Genomic DNA, 26,845 nt, shown 5'->3' with positions numbered 1-26,845 from the left:
TTGAAATATCCAATAAATGTCATTCCACTTCATGATTGTGTCCCACTTGTTGTTGATTCTTCACAAAAAAATACAGTTTTATATCTTTATGTTTGAAGCCTGAAATGTGGCAAAAGGTCACAAAGTTCAAGGGGGCCGAATACTTTCGCAAGGCACTGTAGCTCTGTAGACCTGATTTATTGTTTAACCAGACAGCCAAGTGAATTCACTTTTAAGTTCACTGTCCTGGCACTGCCTTGGTTCCCCCCCCCCCTTCCTGGCACTGCCTCCTGCTCTCCTCCTCCTCCTACTTCTCCTCCCCCTCCCTGTCCTCCTCATGGGCTGCTCTCTTTATCCAAGCTTATTTTCAGCGGTGTCGTCAGTGGTCCCCAATGGCGCAAGCAAATGTACCATGATAGCATGTCAGTTCGACAAGGAATTCAGATTCGGGGAATTGGACAAAAATGCATTTGACTTATGGGCACACTGCTCCAAACTCTAATTCACAGATAATTGATGGTACTTAATTGGCCCAGGTCATACCAATATAAATGCAGCTTAACCCTACCCACTAGCTGTGTGGTGTGTGTCTGCCCGAATCACACACGGTTCGTTGCAGATTTAAAAGACAGATTTAATTAGACTCTTGGTGTGATTGTTGATATACAGTGCATTCGCAAAGTATTCAGATCTCTTCCCTTCCACATTTTGTTACGTTACAACCTTATTCTAAAATGGATTAAATAAATAAAAATACTACTCAATCTACACACAATACCCCATAATGACAAAGTGAAAACAGGTTTTTAGAAACTATTTTATTTACATAAGTAATCAGACCCTTTGCTATGAGTTTCGAAATTGAACTCAGGTGCATCCTGTTTCCATTGATCATCCTTGAGATGTTTCTACAACTTGATTTGGAGTCCACCTGTGGTAAATTCAATTGATTTGACATGATCTGGAAAGGCACACACCTGTCTATAAGGTCCCGCAGTTGACAGTGCATGTCAGAGCAAATACCAAGCCATGAGGTCGAAGGAATTGTTCGTAGAGCTCCGACACAGCATTGCGTCACGTCTGGAGGAAGCCTTGCACCTTCCCTACGGTGAAGCATGTTGGTGGCAGCATCATGATGTTGGGATGTTTTTCAACGGCAGGGACTGGGAGACTAGTCAGGATTGAGGCAAATATGAACGGAGCAAAGTACAAAGAGATATATAGGGTGAAGGTTCACCTTCCGACAGGACAACAACCCTAAGCACACAGCCAAGACAATGCAGGAGTGGCTTCGGGACAAGTCTCTGAATGTCCTCAAGTGGCCCAGCCATAGCCCAGACTTGAACATCTCTGGAGAGACCTGAGAATAGCTGTGCAGCAACGCTCCCCATCCAACCTGACAGAGTTTGAGAGGATCTGCAGAGAAGAATGAGAGACTACCCAAATACAGGTGTGCCAAGCTTGTAGCATCATACCCAAGAAGACTCGAGACTGTAATAGCTGCCAAAGGTGCTTCAACAAAGTACTGAGTAAGTACTGAGTAAAGGTTCTGAATACTTATGTAAATATAGCATTTATCATCGTTGGGTTTTCGTCCAGAGAAACTGGAGAAATTATCCAGGTCCTCATTAATGCCCTTCAAGGTTGAAGATTGATGACTCGAACATGAATCATCAGCGTACATTTAATACTTTTGTCTCTAATCATAAATGTTTTGCCCCTTAAAACCTCTCTGATCTCCCCATCCCGGATCCGGGATCGTGAATACAGACTCAAGCTCATTACCATAACGCAACGTTAACTATTCATGAAAATCACAAATGAAATAAATATGCCATCTCTCAAGCTTAGCCTTTTGTAAACAACACTGTCATCTCACATTTTCAAAATATGCTTCTCAACCATAGGAAAACAATCATTTGTGTAACAGTAGCTAGCTAGCGTAGCATTTAGCGTTAGCATTAGCGTTAGCATCCAGCAGGCAACATTTCAACAAAAACAAGAAAAGCCTTCAAATAAAATAATTTACCTTTGAAGAACTTCGGATGTTTTCAATGAGGAGACTCTCAGTTAGATAGCAAATGCTCAGTTTTTCCAAAAAGATTCTTTGTGTATTAGAAATAGCTCCGTTTTGTACATCACATTAGGCTACCAAAAAAAAACGAAAATTCAGTCCTCAAAACGCAAACTTTTTTCCAAATTAACTCCATAATATCGACTGAAAACATGGCAAACGTTGTTTAGAGTCAATCCTCAAGGTGTTTTTCACATATCTCTTTGATGATATATCGTTCGTGGAAGCCTGGTTTCTCCTCTCTATCAAATGGAAAAATACTTGCACCTGGCGTTGCGCACCAATTTCGACGCAGGACACCAGGCGGACACTTGGAAAATGTAGTCTCTTATGGTCAATCTTCCAATGATATGCCTACAAATACGTCACAATGCTGCCGACATCTTGGGGAAACGGCAGAAGGTCTAAGCTTATTCCTGTCGCATTCACAGCCATATAAGGAGACATTAGAAAACAGAGCTTCAGAAATTCTGCTCATTTCCTGTTTGACGTTTCATCTTGGTTTCGCCTGTAGAATGAGTTCTGGGGCACTCACAGACAATATCTTTGCAGATTCTGAAACTTCAGAGTGTTTTCTTTCCAAAACTGTCAATAATATGCATAGTCGAGCATCTTTTCGTGACAAAATATTGCGTTTAAAACGGGAACGTTTTTTATCCAATAATGAAATAGCGCCCCCATAGACTCAACTGGTTTTTAATTAAGGTTGTCATCCTCTTGACAATTCAAAGTTGTCAGAGAAGTAATGTTTTTTTATTTGACAAAGTATTGTTGTACATGACTTTTACCCATATTATGAGAGATTCTCCAAAGTAAAAAAATGTATAAAACCAGGCACTTTTGAACAGATTCTAGATGTACTGTCTCGAAAGCTTTCTCAAAATCTGCTATAAAGATTATACCTGGTTTCCCTGCATTTTCATAGTTTTCAATTATTTCTTGTAGTTGTCTGTCTCCAATATATCTTCCTTTTAAGAATCCTGTCTGATTACACGTGAAATGTTTCATCCCAATCTTTTTAATTCTGTGAGCAATACAGTTTGCCAATATTTTAGCATCCCAACATTGAAGTGTGAGGGGTATTCAATTTTTTTTTAAGATACTGGGTTTTTGTACTGCCACCCCTGGCTCCTGCTTCAGTTGGAGAGAGATCCGCCCCTCTTTTTGTTTGTCCGGCAGTTTGACATTTATATAAGAGTAATTAAATCATGATGATGATGATGATAATGGATCTTAAAATGGTTCATAAAAAGTTTGATATATCTATTTGAATGCCATCAAGGCCAGGGGTTTTCCCTATCTGAAAGGAATCCATTTTCAACTTTAATTATCCAATGTAATTAGGCCTGAACAAAAATGTTTTGTGTGTCGCAGACAGTTTAACATTATTTTGGGGGAGAAGGATGTCACGAAACTCATCGTCATCTGAGGTAGGAGAATAAAAAAAATGTATATTTAACCGTTATTATATCAGGGAGACATACTGACACCAAGGTTTATTTTACAAATGAGCCCTGAATTATATAAATTACAGAAAAGACACACCTCAAAATATTAATACATAATGAAAGATAAAATAGTAATAAATAAATTGTAATAAAAAACAAACATTTTAGCAAGAAGCATGGCCTATTTCTATACAAGATAACCATTTTTATTCTCACCTTAACTCATCAATATGCTTTAAAAAAAATAAATACAGATTTTCATCTATCCAGATGCCCTAATATTTGTAAGCAGGAACACCAAAATTTGGACACCATCTGAAAGTACATACAGTTGAAGTCGGAAGTTTACATACATTTCAACACAGTTTTTCACAATTCCTGACATTTAATCATAGTAAAAAAATCCCTTACTTGGGACAGTTAGGATCCACACTTTATTTTAAGAATGTGAAATGTCAGAATAATAGTAGAGATAATGGTTTATTTCGGTTTTTATTTCTTTCATCACATTCCCAGTGGGTCAGAAGTTTACATACACTCAATTAGTATTTGGTAGCATTGCCGTTTAAAATAGGTCTAAGGTTTTGGGTATCCTTCCACAAGCTTCCAACAATAAGTTGGGTGGATTTTGGCCCATTCCTCCTGACAGAGCTGGTGTAACGGAGTCAGGTTTGTAGGCTTCCTTGCTCGCATAAGTTTTTTTCAGTTCTGCCCACAAATGTTCTATAGGATTGAGGTCAGGGCTTTGTGATGGCCACTCCAATACCTTGACTTTGTTTTCCTTAAGCCATTTTGCCACAACTTTGTGGGTATGCTTTGGGTCATTGTCCATTTGGAAGACCCATTTGCAACCAAGCTTTAACTTTCTGACTGATGTCTTGATGTTGGCTTCAATATATCCACAATTTTCCTTCCTCATGACGCCATCTATTTTGTGAAGTGCACCAGTCCCTCATGTAGGAAAGCACCCCTACAGCATGATGCTGCCACCCCCGTGATTCATGGTTGGGATGGTGTTTTTCGGCTTGCAAGCCTCCCCCTTTTTTCCTCCAACATAACGATGGTCATTATGGCCAAACAGTTCTATTTTTGTTTTGTCAGACCAGAGGACATTTCTTCAAAAAGTACGATCTTTGTCCCCATGTGCAATTGCAAACCGTAGTCTGGCTTTTTTATGGGGGTTTTGGAGTAGTGGCTTTTTCCTTGCTGAGCGGCCTTTCAGGTTATGTTGATATAGGACTTGTTTTACTGTGGATATAGATACTTTTGTACCTGTTTCCTCCAGCATCTTCACAAGGTCCTTTGCTGTTGTTCTGGGATTGATTTGCACTTTTCGCACCAAAGTACATTAATCTCTAGGAGACTGAGCGTGTCTATTTCCTGGGCGGTATGACGGCTGCGTGGTCCCATGGTCCCATTGCGTATTATTGTTTGTACAGATGAACGTGGTACCTTCAGGCGTTTTGAAATTCCTCCCAAGGATAAACCAGACTTGTGGAGGTCTACAATTGTTTTCTGAGGTCTTGGCTGATTTCTTTTGATTTTCCCATGATGGCAAGCAAAGAGGCACTGAGTTTGAAGGTAGGCCTTGAAATACATTCACAGGTACACCTCCAATTGACTCAAATTATGTCGATTAGCCTATCAGAAGCTTGTAAAGCCATAACATAATTTTCTGGAATTTTGCAAGCTGTTAAAAGGTGCAGTCAACTTAGTGTATTTAAACTTCTGACCCACTGGAATTGTGATAGTGAATTAAAAGTGAAATAATCTGTCTGTAAACAATTGTTGGAAAAAGTATGTGTGGAGTGGTTGAAAGGCGAGTTTTATTGACTCCAACCTAAGTGTATGTAAACTTCCCACTTCAACTGTATGTTGAAATCGTCAGTTATTTGTATGTGCTCTAGAGAACAATATATACTTAGTTTTACCTGAATTCAATTCATTTCATTTTTACAGACTAGTCAATATTGGTAATGTAAATCGTAAGAAGGACAAAGTATTGACCCCTGCAGGGGGTCAGTAGTTATACCATCAGTAGATACACAGTTCTATCTGTCAAGTACTTTTACACCAGTTACAATTTAGCCTGATCTAGACCAATTGAGGAAAGCCTCTGAATTAGTAGTGAGTGATCAACAGTATGGAAGGTCAATGAAGAGGGCAGCACAATGTTGCCTTTTATCCATACAGTTAACCACATTGTTTATAACTTGGGATACAGCAGAGATAGTGCTATGGCCTGGTCTAAAACTGACTGATGTACATTTATAACATATTTCAAAGATAAGAAAATTCTTAGCTGAGAAGGAATCAACGATTCTAACATTTTAGCTAGGCAAGAAAGTTTAGAAATAGCATATTAAACAACATGATCATTACACAGGTGCACCTTTTGCTGGGGACATTAAAAGGTTACTCTAAAATGTGCAGTTTTGTCACACAACACAATGCCACAGATGTCTCAACTTTTGAGGAATCATGCAATTGGCATGCTGACTGCAGGAATGTCCACCAGAGCTGTTGCCAGAGAATTTAATGTTAATTTCTCTACCCTAAGCCGCCTCCCTTGTTTTTGAGAATTTAGCGACATGTCCAACCGGCCTCACAACCGCAGACCATGTGTAATCATGCCAGCCCAGGACCATCCAGCTTCTTCACCCGTGGGCTCGTCTGACAACTGATAAGACTGAGGTGTATTTATGTCTGTAATGAAGCCCTTTTGGGGTGGGGGGGGACTCATTCTGATTGGCTGGACCTGGCTCCCCAGTGGGTTGGCCTGGCTCCCAAGTGGGTGTGCCTATGCCCTTCCAGGACTAGCCATGGCTGCGCCCCTCCCCAGTCGTGAAATCCATAGATTTCTCATTTATTCATTTATTTATTTAAATTGACGGATTTCCTTATGAACTGTAATTCAGTAAAATTGTTGATTGTTGCGTGGTGCGTTTTATATTTTTGTTAAGTCTATTTTCTGTAGGTTATTTTTGGTTGCGTTTCTATTTTAATGGTTTAGGAAAAACTTTGCTGGTTTTAGATAAGTGAAACCCTATCTTTCCTCAATAACGTCCTATTGTTTTGCTTTTTGTAATGTTAGATTTTCTATTTCTGTTGTAAGTCTTGTCTACATTGACCGATACCGTTTTTGCAATGGAAATGTAATTGAATTGACCCTAAAGGCACATTTTAAAGCCATACCATGGAATAAGTGGGTCTGCTGTTCCTGTATTGTGCAAGAAAAAGTTATATGAATTCTTTAGTTTTTGCCAAGGAAGTACTGTCAGTCAATAAACCTTAGTTAAATTTCCAATGCCCCCTTCCTCGTGGAAAGTCTGTCATAGATATATGGAGGTATATAAGTTGATGATCTTATTTCCTCAATCAATACTTTTCTTTACTTTTGCCACCATTGAAAAGGATATGAGAAAATAATAAATCTGACTAGCTTGATTAAGCCTCCTCCAATTATATATTACGAGATCTGGGTTTTTAAGCCTCCAAATATCAGTCAATTCCAAAGTGTCCATAATATTCAGAATCTCTTCAAATTAGTGGATTCAACTATTTCAGCCACACCCGTTGCTGACAGGTATTTAATCGAGCACACAGCCATGCAATGTCCATAGACAAACATTGGCAGTAGAATGGCCTTACTGAAAAGCTCAGTGCCTTTCAATGTTGCACCGTCATAGGATGCCACCTTTCCAACAAGCCAGTTCGTCAAATTTCTGCCCCAAATTCCCATCTGATAGTCCAACGGACTAATCTGGGTATGGTGGATGCCAGGAGAACGCTACCTGCCCGTATGCACAATGCCAACTGTGAAGTTTGATGGAGGAGGAATAATGGTTTGGGGCTGTTTTTCATGATTCGGGCTAAGCCCCTTAGTTCCGTGCACAACGCAAGGTTCATACAGAAATGGTTTGAGATTGGTGTGTAATAATTTGACTGCCCTGTACAGAGCCCTGACCTCAACCCCATCAAACACCTTTGGGATGAATTGAAACTCGGACTGCGAGCCAGGCCTAATTGCCCCACATCAGTGCCCGACCTTACTAATGCTCTTGTGGCTGAATGGAAGCAATGTTCCAACATCTAGTGGAAAGCCTTCCCAGAAAAGCGGATGCTGTTATATTAGCAAAGGGGGGGCCAACTCTGTATTAATGCCCATGATTTTGGAATGAGATGTTCGACGAACAAGCTTCCACATACTTTTGGTCATGTAGTGTACTTACCACTATCCTTGCCACTAATTTGAGATACTTATTCATATCTACCAGTACCACCAGAATCAACGCCTTTCCGTTATCCACGAAGCTGTACCTTGATAGATGCCCTGCTAAGCATACTGTAGCTCCAGCTGGCTCTAAGTTGTCCTCCATTTTCCCTCCCACAAAAACCTTCCCCATCCCATGTAGGGTTGTCGTCCTTTTGACTGGCAGACCACCCCTGTACACATGGATCCTAGAGCCTTTAAGAAGTTGGGTCCCATTCCTTGAAAAGAGCACGAAGTGCCACTTACAGGATAAAACCAGATTAGCAGCCATTAGCATTTATAACCCTTTTGCCTCGGTTGTACTACATTTAGTTTTTTTCATAAATTCCCACAATTGACGAATAATGTGCCTAATAGTAGGCACTTCCACTAAGGATTGTTACCTTTAACAAGGACCGGAAATAGAACATCTCCATTTAGGCGAGCAGATTTAATGTATTTTATATTCTAGCTTGTGATTCCATCCTATATGGTCCCTAACATCATTTCCCCTCTCTTCTCCAGGTTTGACAACCCCGCGGCTGTCAGCCCGACTCCGGCCCGGCAGCTGACCTTCAACTACCTGCTGCCATTAAATGCCTGGCTCCTTCTGAACCCCTCGGAGCTCTGCTGTGATTGGACCATGGGTACCATTCCTCTGGTGGAAAGCCCTCTAGACCTGAGGAACCTGGCCACCCTGGCCTTCTACAGCCTGCTGGGCCTGCTGGCCTTTCACAGCCTCCGCCACTCACACTCTTCCGCCAAGACCGTCCTCATGGTTAGTGGAGTTAGAGTTTGTGGTTTATAAAGACTTGTGATACCGTGCATAAGTGAATCTCGCTGCCTTTTTTTATTGGTGGTTGTGGTTTTGCCAGATCAAAATACATTTATTTTTCTTCTTTTGCTATTACACGTTGCATTGTCCAATGTGCTTTTGGCAGCTGTCATGGAAATTATTATCTGTGGTGTGGAATTTTTCTGCACTAGTATGGTTTGTTTCTGACCTGAAGTTACCAGTTGTAACTAGGGCTGTTACGGCTTACCGTATTACCTCCACACCAGCGGTCATAACAGCATTCAAATTCCACATGACTGTTTAGTCACGTAAATAGGCTTCTCCAAGCTCTGATGCTGCTGATCATTAGTAACCCACCAAACTTTCTAACTGCCTGGTACTCAGCACTCTATTGTCCCTCTAATCACTCTGACGTCAATGCAAATGTACTGAAATCTAATCAAATAGTTCATTATTGCCCATGAGCTCATTTTGTGAAATCTTTCTATCGGCTATGCAATTGCGTGAGAAAACAGAGTTTTGATGACATCTATTAAAAAGAGGATCCCATCAGCTTTCTATAGGCTACTATATTTATTTATCTATCAACTTTCCTAATATTAAGCACATTGCTTCGCTTTACAACAGGAGTATGGCCTACATGGCTGGCATGAAAATGAACCACATTAAAAGCATCCTCCTTTCGCTGTTTAAATACATGTATTTTTTCCAACAATACCCCTATACCCCGACAGGTGCATGATCATGGTCCATTCTAAATCTAAACTCATTTCACACATATATTATTTTGTGCACTGTATGTAAAGAACATTAAATCTAGAGTAGTCTGGTGGGTGACAATATTAGCCTATCCCTTGAATGATACTCAGCTTGAGCAGTAAGTCAAGGAACAGCGCATGCCTTTTTTTGCCTAGCCCGTAGGCCTATATGTTTTTATTAGGTTAGTATCACACCTCATATAGCCTAGCCCATAGGCCTATATGTTTTGATTAGGTTAGGATCACACCTCATGTAGCCTAGCCCATAGGCCTATATGTTTTGATTAGGTTAGTATCACACCTCATGTAGCCTAGCCCATAGGCCTATATGTTTTTATTAGGTTAGGATCACACCTCATGTAGCCTAGCCCATAGGCCTATATGTTTTGATTAGGTTAGTATCACACCTCATGTAGCCTAGCCCATAGGCCTATATGTTTTTATTAGGTTAGGATCACACCTCATGTAGCCTAGCCCATAAGCCTATATGTTTTAATTAGGTTTGTGTCACACCTCATGTAGCCTAGCCCATAGGCCTATATGTTTTGATTAGGTTAGTATCACACCTCATATAGCCTAGCCCATAGGCCTATATGTTTTTATTAGGTTAGGATCACACCTCATGTAGCCTAGCCCATAGGCCTATATGTTTTGATTAGGTTAGGATCACACCTCATGTAGCCTAGCCCATAGGCCTATATGTTTTGATTAGGTTTGTGTCACACCTCATGTAGCCTAGCCCGTAGGCCTATATGTTTTGATTAGGTTAGGATCACACCTCATGTAGCCTAGCCCGTAGGCCTATATGTTTTAATAAGGTTAGTATCACACCTCATATAGCCTAGCCCGTAGGCCTATATGTTTTAATAAGGTTAGTATCACACCTCATGTAGCCTAGCCCATAGGCCTATATGTTTTGATTAGGTTTGTATCACAACCAAAGTGGCCAAATAACTTCTTCAAATTAAAGGACATTAATCTGCTTTATAACCGATACCTAACTGGCATAATATACACAGTGCATGAGTTTCAAGTTTGGGGAAGATAATTTCCACCATTAAAAATTCACCTTTGTAATAAAGTATTACATGCATAATCACATTTAGCGTCACTTTCGAGAAGTGTTTTCCCGCTAATTGATTGCATTTTGGAACATTTGCACTTATAGCCTACTGCCCTGTGTGCACTGCTGTATTTGTAATGTGAAGAATCAAATCAAATTTATTTATTAAGCACTTACATCAGCTGATGTCACAAAGTGCTGTACATAAACCCAGCCTAAAACACCAAACAGCAAGCAATGCAGGTGTAGAAGCACGGTGGCTAGGAAGAAACCTAGAGAGGAATCAGGCCATGAGGGGTGGCCAGTCCTCTTCTGGCTGTGCCGGGTGGAGATTATAACAGAACATGGCCAAGATGTTCAAATGTTCATAGGTGACCAGCAGGGCCAAATAATAATAATAATAATAATCACAGTGGTTGTCAAGGGTGCAACAGGCCAGCACCTCAGGAGTAAATGTCAGTTGGCTTTTCATAGCCGATCATTCAGAGTATCTCTACCGCTCCTGCTGTCTCTAGAGAGTTGAAAACAGCAGGTCTGGGACAGGTAGCACGTCCGGTGAACAGGTCAGGGTTCTATAGCCGCATGCAGAACAGTTGAAACTGGAGCAGCAGCATGTCCAGGTGGACTGGAGACAGCAAGGAGTCATCAGGCCAGGTAGTCCTGAGGCATGGTCCTAGGGCTCAGGTCTTCCGAGAGAAAGAAAGAGAGAATCGGAGATAGCATACTTAAATTCACACAGGACACCGGATAAGACAGGAGAAATATTCCAGATAAAGCAGACTGACCCTACCCCCCCGACACATAAACTACTGCAGCATAAATACTGGAGGCTGAGACAGGAGGGGTCGGGAGACACTGTGGCCCTGTCCGACTATACCCCCAGACAGCACCAAACAGGCAGGATATAACCCCACCCACTTTGCCAAAGCACAGCCCCTACACCACTAGAGGGATATCTTCAACCACCAACTTACCATCCTGAGACCAGGCCGAGAATAGCCCACAAAGAACTCCGCCACAGCACAACCCGGGCACAACATTTTAAGCTAAAAGTTCTCATCTGTTGCATCAGTCTCATTGCTTTTAAACTTTTTTTTCATGCTAGGGGTTGTATTCATTTGGGATCTATTCCATCCCACAACGGTCCCAGAGTGTTTGGTATATTTATTTATTGTACCGAAGGAATAGGCCAACTTTTTTACTATGGGGGATAATAGATTGACATAGGACAGTGCTTTTGCTGTTCGTTAAGCCTACTCATCTTGCTGGCTGACTAAAAGTAGGCTAAATGTGGACAGCTCTATCATGTTCAATATGCGCAGTAACGTCCCCAGTGTGTCTGTCTTCATTCCCTTGAAGCCTACTTCTTAGCTGAAATGCCTGTGAGAAGGAACCCGATCACATGACGGGCATTGGCTACATCTGAGAGCCATGTGAGTGAGAAGTGCTTCAGAGCACAGCAGCCGGGAATTATAATTATTATATTCAGCCGAAGGGCACAACACCCACTTTGGCCGCAAAAGGCATGGATTGTTTTATGGGGCATTACGGCTACACAAGGGGGTGCCACTGGGAAAATTCAAGACCTGGTGAGAATATTATCAAGTGCTTGTCAGATTGTGAATGAGACTGAAGTGTGTGCAGCTTGCGACTTTTTTCAAATCATCATTAGAATCCCATCATGCAGCCTTAGAATGTATTAAAAATCCAATCATATTGCCCGACGTTTGTATCACAACTAAAGTTGCATAAATACCTCTAAATTAAGCATATAGGAGGACCAGTTTCTTTGTTAACCGCTCAACACAGAATAAAGCATATGTTCATGTTTGAAATAACCGTCTGTGCGCATGTGTGCACTTCCTTTGAAATTGTTGCCAGAATATATCCTTTCTATTTTAGCAAGCTATGTTCAATTATATTCTTCATACTATAAAATAATACGAAATAATGCCACAGAATTCTAAGCAAATGTTGTCTGCTAAATTAACTAGTGCAGCTCACAGCCATATGGCATAGCCAGATCAGGACCTAACATAAGGACAACTCAGAGTATGCTATTCTCTTCTTCTGAAATAGACTACATTTCCTTCATATCATGTTTATGTAGACTTGTCTAAAATAAATAATGGATTTATTGTGATTTGTGTAGGCTATATTAAATTGACTTATTAGACTTTTTAAAATGTAGACGGTCCCAAGGTCTGCGTCAGTGGCTTGAAGGCTATACAGACTTCTCAATTACCGTAAGACCGGCAGTTATTTGCTTGACAATAACCTAACTGCAGTCACGACAAAGACATCAAAACATCACTGTGGAAATTCCCACATTGGGCCAATAAGTTCGACTTGTAGAGTGAATGATGACCTCTTGGCGTTGAGTTTCACTCACTGTGCCATCTACTTTACACACAGCCTAACCCTTCTGTGTTTATAAAGTCAAGACAATTCATATTCTGTACAACATACCATGGAAGCCTGGGATGTTGTTTTACTCTTTTGTCACAACAGATGGCATCTCTCTGTATCCTCAGCCTGGCTTACACCACTTCTGTTCTCTCCTGAATGAAATTTAGTGGAAAGTTCAGCAGTGTGGATGCCTGCCCTGAATCTGCTCTACTGTATCCTCTGCGTGCCCATAGATAGCGGAAGAGAAAGTGATAGAACGGAGTGTAACAGAGTAACAGACCAATGACTTCTTCCTTAGTGTGTTCTCTCCGAATCAACACGGGTCAGTGAACTTGCTCACAATGTTGCTTTTACCCTACCCTCCCTACCCTCCCCACGACAAATCACAATAATGTAGAAGAAATGGTTACTCTGATTTCTAAGAGAAAGAAAGCTCATAGCTCAACAGCTAGCTTAAGGATATGATGAGACTACATTTAGATCCTATTTGGTTTGGCTATTATTATGAGTTTTTTTGTTCTTTTTTTATCCCCACTGCAGAAATCCCCCATAGCCTACTTATTTTAGACCAATAGGAAACATTGTTTCGGCTATATTGATGGATTGTTTCTGTTCTTCGTGTAGTGTCTTCCAAACCAAACTATTTGAGTCCACCACTGTTGCCGAACTCAGAATGTATGTCCTGATAATAATGGAAATTATTTAATTACATTTAATTACATTAAATGTCTAATTTAATTACATTAAATGTCAGTTTTTGTTACACTTGAGGCTGCATGATAATCTAGAACATCGGAGATATCCTAATATAGAATTAGGCCTAGAACTCTGAATTGTCCCTTATGGGCTGGGTTCCGGGACCCAGATTAATAAGGCTACACTTGCACTCCTGAACACTTTCTCCATTTGAAAGCGCTTAATCTGGGTCTGGGAAACCACCGAGCCCTTTTAAGGTGTGAAATTTGAATGAGCTTTTGTGTTGTCTGCAAGGGATGCTGGTAATCAACTGCCTTCCCAGGCAGTGGCAATTTTAGCATGTAAATCTTGGTGGGTCAAATTCAACCAATATTTTTAGATGCATACCAGCGACGCCACTACACTACACAACGCTAAACAATACATTCAATTCACGAAAGCGGTGAAAAACGGTTACCACAAACTGTTAGGGCCTACATAAAGCTTGTCCCAGCAGCCGAGCTTTCCTTCAGCACCATGGAGTGAAACCTTACCACCACTACACCTGGCTATCAGTGGGGCCTCGTCTGGCAGTGAAACAGTTCATTCCGCCTCATTTACTTGCCTTTTTAAAACCCAAAGCTGATATAGCTGACTTGCTTAAATAAACATGGTTTCTGCTGATTCCTTGGGGATTTGTGTAAGTCGATAAGAACCACATTCTCCTTCTATAATAACAAAACATGAGTTTTGACTTTTGAACCATACACAAACTTTATTACATTTATGTTCAGTAAATTCATAATATTTTTATTAATATGTCATTAACACTTAGCTCTAGTTATAAGCTAGTGCAAGCCAACGATCTCTAACGAAGTAGACCTATTCGTTCGGCACTTACGAAATGGAAAGCAAAAGACATTTAAATAAATCTTAGTTCAGATAAATTCAGAAAGATGTTAAGACCTTAAACTTTAGTCTTTAAGTTGAGAGACAGAGCGAGGGGGTGAGAGTCAGTGGTTAGCCTACCATTTTGAAGTGTTCTATTATGTGGTCTATAAAGGATGGAAAATACAATCATGAGGATCCACAATATACTGACACAGATAGCACATTGCACAAACTAAACAACCCTCGCATTATGAACTGAAATTACATGGGCCTATTCCTGAAAGTTTTGTTTTAACAAAAATATTTGAATGGGATTAGACTTCCTCCTGGCGGTGAAAAGCACATGAGCTAATTAATACACAAAGTGAGCAAAATAATGAAATGCATAATTGGAATATTGCCTAAAATTATGAATAAGATATATCTACAGTATATAAGCAATATAACAAAGGAGATGTACAAACTATGGCATAAGGGAACGAAGAAACGGATAAAAGCCATAATTTAGATTAAGAAACAGACATAACCTATAAGCCTATTCTTTCAACCACACAATTTAATGCATGCTGTAATTCTGTCAAGCACATACCTATTCTCCTCCGCTTGTTAGTTATAAAGGTCGATGGCTCGTTATATGCGGTGTGTAGCTGAGCCACAATGTTTGATTTCCCAATTATCCGTGTTAAACAGCATTGTCTACATGTGATACACAATTCTCATGTTTTGAGACCTTTTCAGACAGATGTTTTAAGTCCTTAAACCCAGACTTGGACCACACACCCTCTCCACTGAATAACAGGCAGGGGAAGCAAAATAGTTATTTATTTGCGACTCTCGCAGTTAGCCACTGCTTCCTTCCAAACCGATCATTTTTTAATTTGAGATTTTCCGACTTGTCGTGTATTGTTTATGTCCAGTGGTCGATGAACGTTTGAGTTGTTTTCTCACATTTACATTTACATTTTAGTCATTTAGCAGACTCTTATTCAGAGTGACTTTCAGTTAGTGCATTCATCTTAAGATGGCTAGGTGGGACAACCATATCACAGGCATAGTAAGAGCGGCCTGCAAGGTAGGATGCAATTCTAGAGTGTGCAGAGCCTGAGACCCAGCCCTGAAAGGGTGGGGAGGATCTGATGGTTCACAGAGTCGACGGCAGCAGATTGATCTAGGAAGATGAGAACAGAGGGGAGAGAGTCAGCTTTGGGAGTAGATTGTCGACGTCATTCATGATGACTGCTTATCTAGTTTGCTAGCTAAGATTTAGAAAATATGATGTTTACATCAAAGCTACGGGAGATTTATAGTGGTCATCAGTCCAATCAAAGCTACGGGAGAGAGAACGTGATTTCACATCGTTTTATCTGTGGCCAATGACCTTGAGCCTTCTTGGATGGACATTTACTGTAAATCTATGGTAGCACCCTAGGGGGGCTTGAACTGCCTTGCTCTCCCGTAGATTCTGCAGTGACTGAGTGTTCCAATGAGTGACAGAACCCTGAGCCAATCATGGCGCAACCAGAGAAGATTAACAACACCTAAGCTCTGTGCTTTCGCTGACTGTCCCTCCACCACAGATAGCACTGAGCTAGGCTTTATTAACTCAAGGATTATTTGTTTTGTTTTTTACATTTGCTAAACTGACATGTGATGCCAAATAATGACAGAATTACATGCAAAACAGGTAGGTCTCAAAACAGGTGGGGCCCTGAATGATGGGTCACCATTGTTCCCAGGGGTGTTGTAGATTCTAGGCTACTACAGACTTCTCAATTTGGAACACTTACTAGAGTTATTTAACTAATGTTCCAGATTGGTGGCATTTCCAAGCTTGTTGTTTTGCAATGAGCAAAGAATTGGTGGAATTACCAAGCTTGTTGTTCACCAATACAAATTCCAAAAGGAAGGAAATATAACATGATGGGGTGAAATGGGTAGAGAAGAAAATGAGCCACATTAACAAAAAACTAAAGAAAACAAATGTGGCAGTTGTTATTATTTATAGGTCTACTTCAGGTCTTAAATACCTTTTTAATAGGACCTGGCATCTATTTGGACTTTGTAGCCACCTGCTGTGATGACAGCAACATGATGTTCTATTTCCACCCATGGAAGATGAGGAGTGTAGCCCTAAGTCATGCTGCATTAACCGTTAACATTAAATTAGAGTTTATTACATAATGCATATTTTGTAATGTAGCTGTTTCAAACCCTTTCATCCAAGTTGACTGGCCCTTGGATCTCCCCGAGTATGTGAAAATAGACAACAGCAAAAAAACACCTTGCGTTATTTCACGCAGCCCGGCCCTGTGTCTTCTTTTAGCTAGGTGTCTGCAGGTCCACACACCCTCCGCAACTGTCTTCCTGGGCCCTCTGAAGCGCTGCCGAAGCAATCATGCTGTTTGTTATATATATCATATAATGACTGTAACACATAGGAAGGGGGGATAACTCAGGGTAATTGTCGACTAGGACCATATAAATAAAGAGCTTATTCCAAACAGGCTCTGGGACAGATGTGGATAAATCCCAAATTCCTACAACCAGTAGGCCTAGGCTACATAATTTAAAAAAAATGCTACATGACCAAAAGTATGTGGACACCTGCTCGTCGAACATCTCATTCCAAAATCATTGGTATTAGTATGGAGTTGGTCCCCATGTTGCTGCTGTAACAACAGGACGGCTTTCCACTAGATGTTGAAACATTGCTGCGGGGACTTGCTTCCATTCAGCCACGAGCATTAGCGAGGTCTGCGACTGATGTTGGGCAATTAGGCCTGGCTCGCAGTCAGTGTTCCAATTCATCCCAAAGGTGATTGATGGGGTTGAGGTCAGGGCTCTGTGCAGGCAAGTCAAGTTCTTCCACACCGACCTCGGAAAAACAATTTCTGTATGGACCTCGCTTTGTGCACCAGGGCATTGTCATGCTGAAAAAGGAACTTCCCCAAACTTGCCACAAAGTTTGAAGTACAGAATCGTCTACAGTGTCACTATATGCTGTAGTGTTAAGATGTTCCGTCACTGGAACTAAGGAGCTTAACCCAAACTATAAAAAACAGCCCCAGACCATTATTCCGCCTCACTAAACTTTACAGTTAGCACTATACATTTGGGCAGGTAGCGTTCTCCTGGCATCCGTCAAACTCAGATTAGGCCATCAGACTGACAGATGGTGAAGTGTGATTCATCACTCCAGAGAACGCGTTTCCACTGCTCTAGAGTCCAATGTCGGTGAGCTTTACTCCACTCCAGCAGATGCTTGGCATTTTGCGTACAGTGATCTTAGGCTGCTCCACCATGAAACTCATTGAAGTTTCCAACAAAGTTATTTTCTGATGTTGCTTCTGGAGGCAGATTGGGACTCTGTAGTGAGTGTTATAACCAAGGACAGACTTTTTTACAGGCTTCAGCATTCAGGCTTCGGCGGCCCCGTTCTGTAAGCTTGTGTGGCCTACCACTTTACGGCTGAGCCGTTGTTGCTCCTAGATGTATCTACTTACAATAACAGCACTTACAGTTTACCGGGGCAGCTCTAGCAGGGCAGAAATTTGACGAACTGACCTGGAAAGGTGACATCCTATGATGGTGCCACATTGAAAGTAATTTAAGCTCTTCTGTAAAGCCATTCTACTGCCAATGTTTGTCTATGGAGATTCCATGTCTGTGTGCTCGATTTTATATACGTCTGCAACCGGTGTGGCTGAAATAGCTGAATCCACTCATTTGAAGGTGTGTCTTTTGTATATGTGACAGACCGCCTCGATTCGGTCTTAAGTATCACAATTTGGTGTTTTTTATATTGGACAAAAGTAGAGACTAAGAGCTAGAAAATGTTATATCATACACTGCTTTTGAGAAAATGGCCCTTGAATGTTTTGTAACACATACCGCATACATACCGCACATACCGTAGCTCTTTGTCTACACCCATTCAGCATCGTTCACACCCTCTTAAGCCTTAGCCCCACCCATCTCTTTAAGGATTCACGTGAGTCCATGTGGTAAACACACGCTTTGTCAAATAAAATCTAAGTTTGTCACATGCACAGGATACAGAAGGTGTAAACAGTACAGTGAAGTGGTTACTTGCATAGCACCAATATCAAAAACAGAAAGTGTCCAGATAAACAAATTGTATAAATATTTTATCATTATTAGATGATGCTTATCAGACACACTTGTCTAAATTGATGGGCCATGTGAAGGAAATGCTATAACCAACCCCAGCCACATCTAGCTAAGTGGATGGGTCACTATTGTTATCAGCTGCTGCTAAATTCAGGGAATCGTTGTTGAGAAAAGTAACAAAACGTTTGTGGTTCTCGATGGCTGTTATATCTTTCAAAAATGGTGCGGTAGAAAGGATTGTGAACACATACTGAACAGCTCACGTTATAAATGGAAGCATGCTACATGGCAGACCAATCCAAACTCGTCTCCCGTCATGTCCAGCCCATCCATTATCTCAGCCAATCATGGCTAGCGGGAAGTTTCCTGGCTTTTTCCGTGGCTAAACAAATTATGCTCGTAATTTTAACAATTTTATTCATATTTATGGATGGAAAACAAGTTTGTTATTAAAGCACATGAAAGTTCACATGTTCCAGAAGGCATTTCTGCCCCCAAAAAATATTTAAAATGCCTCTCCTGTGAAGTAGTGACTTGCGACATACGCCTAGTTTCTTGAAACGAGTCGCATATATATTGTGTATGTTAAAAAGCAATGAGTGTGAAGCAACATATCAAAATGTTTAGCTTAACATTTTGATGAACTGTTTTTTCTTCACATTATAAGCACAGCAATGATGTTCCTTCCATAATGCAATTAGCAGGAAAACACCTTTGTCAAAAGGGCTCTGCAAATGCCAGCGGTTTTAAGTGGACGAAATGTCAGTTTGAGATTTAGAAAGAGAGGAGATCTAATAGGCTACTTTGATGCAAGGTAAAACATGCCTCATATGTATTAGAACATTCAGGTTTCAAACAATTAAGTATATTCTTCTAAATGCATAGCCTTCAGCTCATTGCAAAGTGGTGTGTGACATGCTGATGAAGTTTGCCTTCTGTTGCCGTTTGAGATTCTGTAGCAGCAGCTCTCACGCTGTCCGACATATTTTCTGCTCAAAGTATCTGTATCTGTATGCTATATGTGTGTGATAAGATATAAAAAGAATATACTATCTCTTAAACATGCGGCAATTTAATTTCCCCAAATTATGCCAATTAACCCACAGACTGATAAGCATGACTAGTCAAATGTACACTGCTCAAAAAAATAAAGGGAACACTAAAATAACACATCCTAGATCTGAATGAATGAAATATTCTTATTAAATACTTTTTTCTTTACATAATTGAATGTGCTGACAACAAAATCACACAAAAATGATCAATGGAAATCAAATTTATCAACCCATGGAGGTCTGGATTTGGAATCACACTCAAAATTAAAGTGGAAAACCACACTACAGGCTGATCCAACTTTGATGTAATGTCCTTAAAACAAGTCAAAATGAGGCTCAGTAGTGTGTGTGGCCTCCACGTGCCTGTATGACCTCCCTACAACGCCTGGGCATGCTCCTGATGAGGTGGTGGATGGTCTCCTGAGGGATCTCCTCCCAGACCTGGACTAAAGCATCCACCAACTCCTGGACAGTCTGTGGTGCAACGTGGCGTGGTGGATGGAGCGAGATATGATGTCCCAGATGTGCTCAATTGGATTCAGGTCTGGGGAACGGGTGGGCCAGTCCATAGCATCAATGCCTTCCTCTTGCAGGAACTGCTGACACACTCCAGCCACATGAGATCTAGCATTGTCTTGCATTAGGAGGAACCCATGGCCAACCGCACCAGCATATGGTCTCACAAGGGGTCTGAGGATCTCATCTCGGTACCTAATGGCAATCAGGCTACCTCTGGCGAGCACATGGAGGGCTGTGCGGCCCCCCAAAGAAATGCCACCGCAGACCATGACTGACCCACCGCCAAACCGGTCATGCTGGAGGATGTTGCCGGCAGCAGAACGTTCTCCACGGCGCCTCCAGACTGTCACGTCTGTCACATGTGCTCAGTGTGAACCTGCGTTCATCTGTGAAGAGCACAGGGCGCCAGTGGCGAATTTGCCAATCTTGGTGTTCTCTGGCAAATGCCAAACGTCCTGCACGGTGTTGGGCTGTAAGCACAGGGCGCCAGTGGCGAATTTGCAATTCCATTTTTGTGTGATTTTTGTCAGCACATTCAACTATGTAAAGAAAAAAGTATTTAAAAGAATATTTCATTCATTCAGATGGATGGATGTTATTTTAGTGTTCCCTTTATTTTTTTGAGCAGTGTATATACATGTAAACGTGAGGAATTGTGACCAGTAGCAGGATAAATACTAATGTTTATAGCAATCAATAATTAATGAGCAGCAGTTTAATGGAGTAATACTAATCAGTAATCATTTTAGCTGCAGAGTAGGTTGTATCGGTGTGGGTAGAGACCTGTGGATGGGGACAGAGTCAGTTTGGATAGTCTGTGGGAACGGGAGAGCAGTAGTTGTTAGCCATTTAACAGCCTTATGGCCAGGGGATAGAAGCTGTTTAGAAGTATTTTTGTCTGAGCCTTGATGCACCGGGTACCGCCTGCCGGACTGGCGCATGGGGAACTTGAAGAATATCTTGTGAATAGGCCAGAGGTTGGCAACTAGATTCAGCCGCGGTATGATTTTTGTTGGAGCTCATGGTCAGTGGGCCGGAACATAATTCTAATAATTTGTACACTGCAAATTGACCAGAACTATGTCTAAAAAGAGATTTGTTTTTGAAAATAACAATTTCATACCTTGAATTACATTGAATTAAAATGGTTAGTTTTTTTTACAAAAAAAGTTTTGGGGTGGCAAGAAAATCACCAACCACTGCAATAGGCTTACATCAAAATGATAGAAAAACAAAATGTGTATAAAATCATACAGAAGTGCATATATAGTAACAGCATAATAACTGGTTATAAAGTTGTGCAATTGACCTTCATCTGTAAATGAAGGGCGTGATTTTGGCTCAGCCTTATTGGGTTGTGTCTGAAACTGTACCACAATAGAACATTTGTTATTTTACAGTTTTATCCTAATATAGGCATAATCCTCTACAAACTCATAATTCAAAGCTCCATGACAAGTTCTGAGTCCACTGAAGCAATTGCTTCATTGTGAACAGCATTTGGCCTTTTGTACTTCTCCAACATCAAATATTATTTTTGAATAATCTGACAGGCTAGTTTTTGAGGTGTCAAATGGGGGCCACTTAAAATCATATTGCAAGCAGGTAAACAGCTTACAGACGTTATGTTTGACAACACTCGTGAACTAAGAATTTACCACAGCACACTGCTGGATTTCACAGTCACACAATCTCAGTTTAAACTGCTGAACTCAACACGACAGTCATTGAATTCCATACTTCACACCTACTCTTCTGTTTCCTCGAGGCTTAGACCAGGCCTCAATAGTAAATCCTACCTACTATGCTACTGCTGTGCTTCTGTTAAATCTGGATTAGCATTTCTTCTTTATTTTTTGTAAGGCAATAAAAGTAACATAACATGCGTTGCATTCCCTGCCAAGTTATTTTCTATACCTTCGTTTGCCTCCCTAGTTCACAACTAGTACAAAGCTTTGAAACTGGGTTTCCTCCAAAAATGACTCTGTAATTGCAACAGATAAGAGAGAAGGAATTGAGTCACATGCATGCTGGGAAAGTTCTACCTTGCTTAATCATTCATTTAGAGTGCTCTACTGATATGGTGTGTGAAGTGATAAGTAACTCCTAACAGATTTATCCTGGTGTCCTCCCATCAGCCTGAATTGGTCACATAACTATCTTGCCATATTTATCATGTAGATATGCTAACATGTAAGGGAAAGTCTTAAACTGATATGGTGTGTTTACTCTGTGCTGTGTATATACTGCGTATCCAAACAGCTGAAATCTATGTTAACCCATTGCTCTGTGCCAGTGCACTCATAAGAAGAACATTAAAATACAACAATACGTGTATTTAAGTAGGCTCATTCAAGGTTGTATTCCTCCTCTTCCTTCTCCAGGCCCTGTCTTTGATTGTTCTCCCCTTCATCCCAGCCTCAAACCTCTTCTTCCCTGTGGGCTTTGTGGTGGCAGAGAGGGTGCTCTATGTGCCCAGTATGGGATTCTGTGTCCTCGTGGCACATGGCTTCAGGATTGTTTCCCATAAGAGGTGAGTATTACAGTAGTTAGCCTGCTTCCCAGATCTGTTTGTGTGGTCTTTCCAACAATGACCAAAGGAGTTGGCAAGACGGCACAAACAAATCTGGTACCAATGGAGATAGTAGTTCCCTTCCAACACTTACTCGCATGGAGTGTAATGGGGTAATAAATGTCTCCCAAGCATAAAATAAGTGCTTTAAAAATGGACCACTCTCAAGGATGGTTTACGGACACAGATAATAAACCTAGTGTTGGACTAAGAACTTTTCATCCAACTGGCCAATGCATTCGAATCTGTCAATCACCACATTCTTATCGGCAGACTAAACAGCCTTGGTTTCTCAAATGATTGCCTCGCCTGGTTCACCAACTACCCTATGGGGTGCCACAGGGTTCAATTCTTGGGCGGACTCTCTTCTCTGTATACATCAATGATGTCTCTCTTGCTGCTGGTGATTCTCTGATCCACCTCTATGCAGACAACACCATTCTCTATACTTCTGGCCCTTCTTTGGACACTGTGTTAACTATTCTCCAGACGAGCTTCAATGCCATACAATTCTCCTTCCGGGGCCTCCAACTGCTCTTAAATGCAAGACAAACTAAATGCATGCTTTTCAACTGATCGCTGCCCGCACTTGCCCACCCGTCCAGCATCACTATTCTGGACGGTTCTGACAGAATATGTGGACAACTACAAATACCTAGGTGTCTGGTTAGACTGTAAACTATTTTTCCAGACTCACATTCAGCATCTCCAATCCAAAATTAAATCTAGAATTGGCTTCCTATTTCGCAACAAAGCATCCTTCACTCATGCTGCCAAACATACCCTCGTAAAACTGACCATCCTACCGATCCTCAACTTCGGCGATGTAATTTACAAAATAGCCTCCAACACTCTACTCAACAAATTGGATGCAGTCTATCACAGTGCCATCTGTTTTGTCACCAAAGCCCCATACACTACCCACTACTGCGAACTGTACTCTCTCGTTGGCTGGCCCTCGCTTCATACTCGTCGCCAAACCCCAGGTTATCTCCAGGTTATCTACAAGTCTTTGCTTGGTAAAGACCCGCCTTATCTCAGCTCACTGGTCACCATAGCAGCACCCACCCATACCACGCACTCCAACAGGTATATCTCATTGGTCACCCCCAAAGCCAATTCCTCTTTGGCCGCCTTTCCTTCCAGTTCTCTGCTGCCAATGACTGGAATGAACTGCAAAAATCACTGAAGCTGGAGACACGCATATCTCCCTAGCTTAAAGCACCAGCTGTCAGAGCAGCTCACAGATCACTGCACCTGTACATAGCCCATCCGCAAATAGCCCATCCAACTACCTCATCCCCATACTCTATTTATTTATCTTGCTCCTTTGCACCCCAGTATCTGCTTGCACATTCATCTTCTGCACATCTACCAATCCAGTGTTTAATTGCTAAATTGTAATTACTTCCCCACCATGGCCTATTTATTGGCTTACCTCCCTTATCTTACCTAATTTGCACACACTGTATATATACTTTTTCTACTGTATTATTGACTGTATGTTTGTTTATTCCATGTGTAACTCTGTGTTGTTGTATGTGTCGAACTGCTTTGCTTTATCTTGGCCAGGTCGCAGTTGTAAATGAGAACTTGTTCTCAACTAGCCTACCTGGTTAAATAAAGGTGAAATAATACAATTAAAATAAAAAGAAGCACGTTCAATCGTCCATGACAATGCTTCATCTGTGTCCAGGAAACCAGCCCTCACTGTCTGTAGCCACAATAAAAAAAAAAATTTAATCAATAGACACCATTTATCAATTTGAGTGGGGTATTTTTTGTGCTTTCTATTGTCTTTTACAGTATTTTAACAGAATCACCATTTTTCTATTTTCTTTCTCCCTCAATTGACCAGACACTTGAGGAAGATCTCCTGGCTGATGATTGGAGTCCTCCTCGCCACACACGCAGTCAAGACCTTCAACAGAAACTGGGACTGGGAATCTGAATATACACTGTTTACCTCAGCCCTAAAAGTATGTCGCCCACATCTCCTCATTCTTGGCCTAACTTACAGTAAACTCACCAAGATTGTTCTCCTTGTTCGTTTTTCCTCCGTTTTTTTTCTTCGATTGATTGCCTTGTCTCCCCTCAGGTCAACAAGAACAACGCCAAGCTATGGAATAATGTTGGTCATGCTCTGGAAAATCAAAACAATTATGAAAAAGCTCTGAGATATTTCCTTCAGGCCACCCGGGTCCAACCAGGTAAGACATCTCCCATTATTTTCTGGTGGGCTTCAAGGCTGTGGTTGAAGATGAGACGATGACAAGATAGCAAGATTCTGATCAATATAATATAATTGAGTCTGCTCAATGGTGTTATTATGAAAAACAATGCTTAAAGTACTTGTAATGTAAAATTAGTTGCATTATAATGCACATTACTTGCATTGTAATGTAAAGTACTTGTATTGTGATGTACTTGTGTGAAAAGGAACTTATTTTCTGAGCTCCTCTAGAACAGTCATATTTCAATTGAATCACGCAAAGCCTTGCTAATCGCTTATACAGCTACAGATAATATATTTTTATGTTGGAGAAGGAAAAAAAAGGAGTTGCATTTCTTTAAGATGTTGCCTTGGAAATGAGGGATTTGTTCCAAATAGCACCCTTTTCCCCCATATAGTTCAAAGGACTGTGGTCAAAAGTTGCAATTTGGGACAGATCCAAGAATTGTTCAGTAAGATGTTATTGCTGGCTGAGGAGAGGTGTTCATGAATCCTCCCGTCAGTTTATGTGGAGAGAGTTGTTAATCTAACTACACAACAAAAACCCTTTGGCTCAACTTACCCCACTCTCCCCTACAGGGTGACAGGGTTGACTGCCATACAAGTTAGCGTGTGACATGGTTAACTTTTGTAGAACTAAGACGTTATGACTTGGCTGTCCTCATAGAACTTCACTTCTGTGACAGTGCAGGCAGAGGAAAAATAATAATATACTGGTAGGTTAATCTATTTTTACTCAATGTGTTGCCCTATGTAAACTGCCAGGTAAGCCCTCTCTACCAACATGTCATGTTCACTGGTCGTGTCATTGAGCAGGAAACTTGGTTGAGCTATAAATATTTGCGAAGTTTTGTCCCTCAATAGTTTCCATAGATTATCTCTGTAAGCCGATCAGAATTTCCTGCTTTTTCCAGTCTTTCAGCATCAGTCTGCTTTTCATAACCATGATGATCAAATCAAATGTATTTATATAGCCCTTCTTACATCAGCTGATATATCAAAGTGCTGTACAGAAACCCACCCTAATACCCCAAACAGCAAGAAATGCAGGTGTAGAAGCACGGTGGCTAGGAAAAACTCCCTAGAAAGGCCAAAACCTAGGAAGAAACCTAGAGAGGAACCAGGCTATGAGGGGTGGCCAGTCCTCTTCTGGCTGTGCAAGGTGGAGTTTATAACAGAACATGGCCAAGAAGTTCAAATGTTCATAGATGACCAGCAGGGCCAAATAATAATAATTTAGTTTACAAATAACAAAAAAAAAGTATACTTATTTAATTTAATTAAAGTTATGCAACACCCAATTTCCCTGTGTGAAAAAGGAATTACCCCCTTGCACTCAATAACTGGTTGTACCACCTTTAGCTGCAATGACTGCAACCAAATGCTTCCTGTAGTTGTTGAACGGTCTCTTATCGCTGTGGAGGAATTCTGACCAACTCTTGCATGCAGAACTGATTTAACTCAGCTACATTTGTGGGGTTTCAAGCATGGACTGCTCATCTTAAATCCTGCCACAACATCTCAATTGGGATTAGGTCTGGACTTTGACTAGACCATTTAAAAACTTCAAATTCGTTGCTTTTTAGACTTGATTGTGTGTTTTGGATCATTGTCTTGCTGCAAGACCCAGCTGCGCTTTAGCACACAAACAGATGGCCTGACATTCTCCTAAAGAATTCTCTGATACAGAGCAGAATTCATGGTTCCTTCTATTAAGGCAAGTCGTCCAGGTCCTGAGGCAGCAAAGCATCACCAAACCATCACACTACCACCATCATGCTTTACCGTTGGTATGAGATTCTTACTGTGGAATGCAGTGTTTGAATTTCGCCATGCGTAATGGGACCCATGTCATCCAAAAAGTTTATTCAAGTTTGCCAAAAAGCGATTTGAGACTGATCAACAACTACAGGAAGCATTTGGTTGCAGTCATTGCAGCTAAAAGTGGCACAACCAGTTATTGAGTGTAAGGGGGCAGTTACTTTTTCAC

General features: G+C 41.1%; 1 protein-coding gene across 1 annotated transcript in view; it reads left to right on the top strand.

Moving 5' to 3' along the window:
- The window catches only part of tmtc3 (transmembrane O-mannosyltransferase targeting cadherins 3), a 111,311-nt gene that overhangs the window by 51,943 nt on the left and 32,523 nt on the right, over nucleotides 1-26,845 (top strand). The window contains exons 7-10 of the mRNA XM_021576723.3: nucleotides 8,279-8,531; nucleotides 22,435-22,583; nucleotides 24,481-24,601; nucleotides 24,721-24,832. Of these exons, the coding sequence (XP_021432398.2) occupies nucleotides 8,279-8,531; nucleotides 22,435-22,583; nucleotides 24,481-24,601; nucleotides 24,721-24,832 (635 nt within the window). The remainder of the gene's footprint in view (nucleotides 1-8,278; nucleotides 8,532-22,434; nucleotides 22,584-24,480; nucleotides 24,602-24,720; nucleotides 24,833-26,845) is intronic.

The sequence above is a fragment of the Oncorhynchus mykiss genome, chromosome 2, assembly GCF_057628025.1.
Source record: "Oncorhynchus mykiss isolate SJ-2025 chromosome 2, ASM5762802v1, whole genome shotgun sequence".
Taxonomy (NCBI): domain Eukaryota; kingdom Metazoa; phylum Chordata; class Actinopteri; order Salmoniformes; family Salmonidae; genus Oncorhynchus; species Oncorhynchus mykiss.
This window is presented reverse-complemented; position numbering and strand designations above follow the sequence as displayed.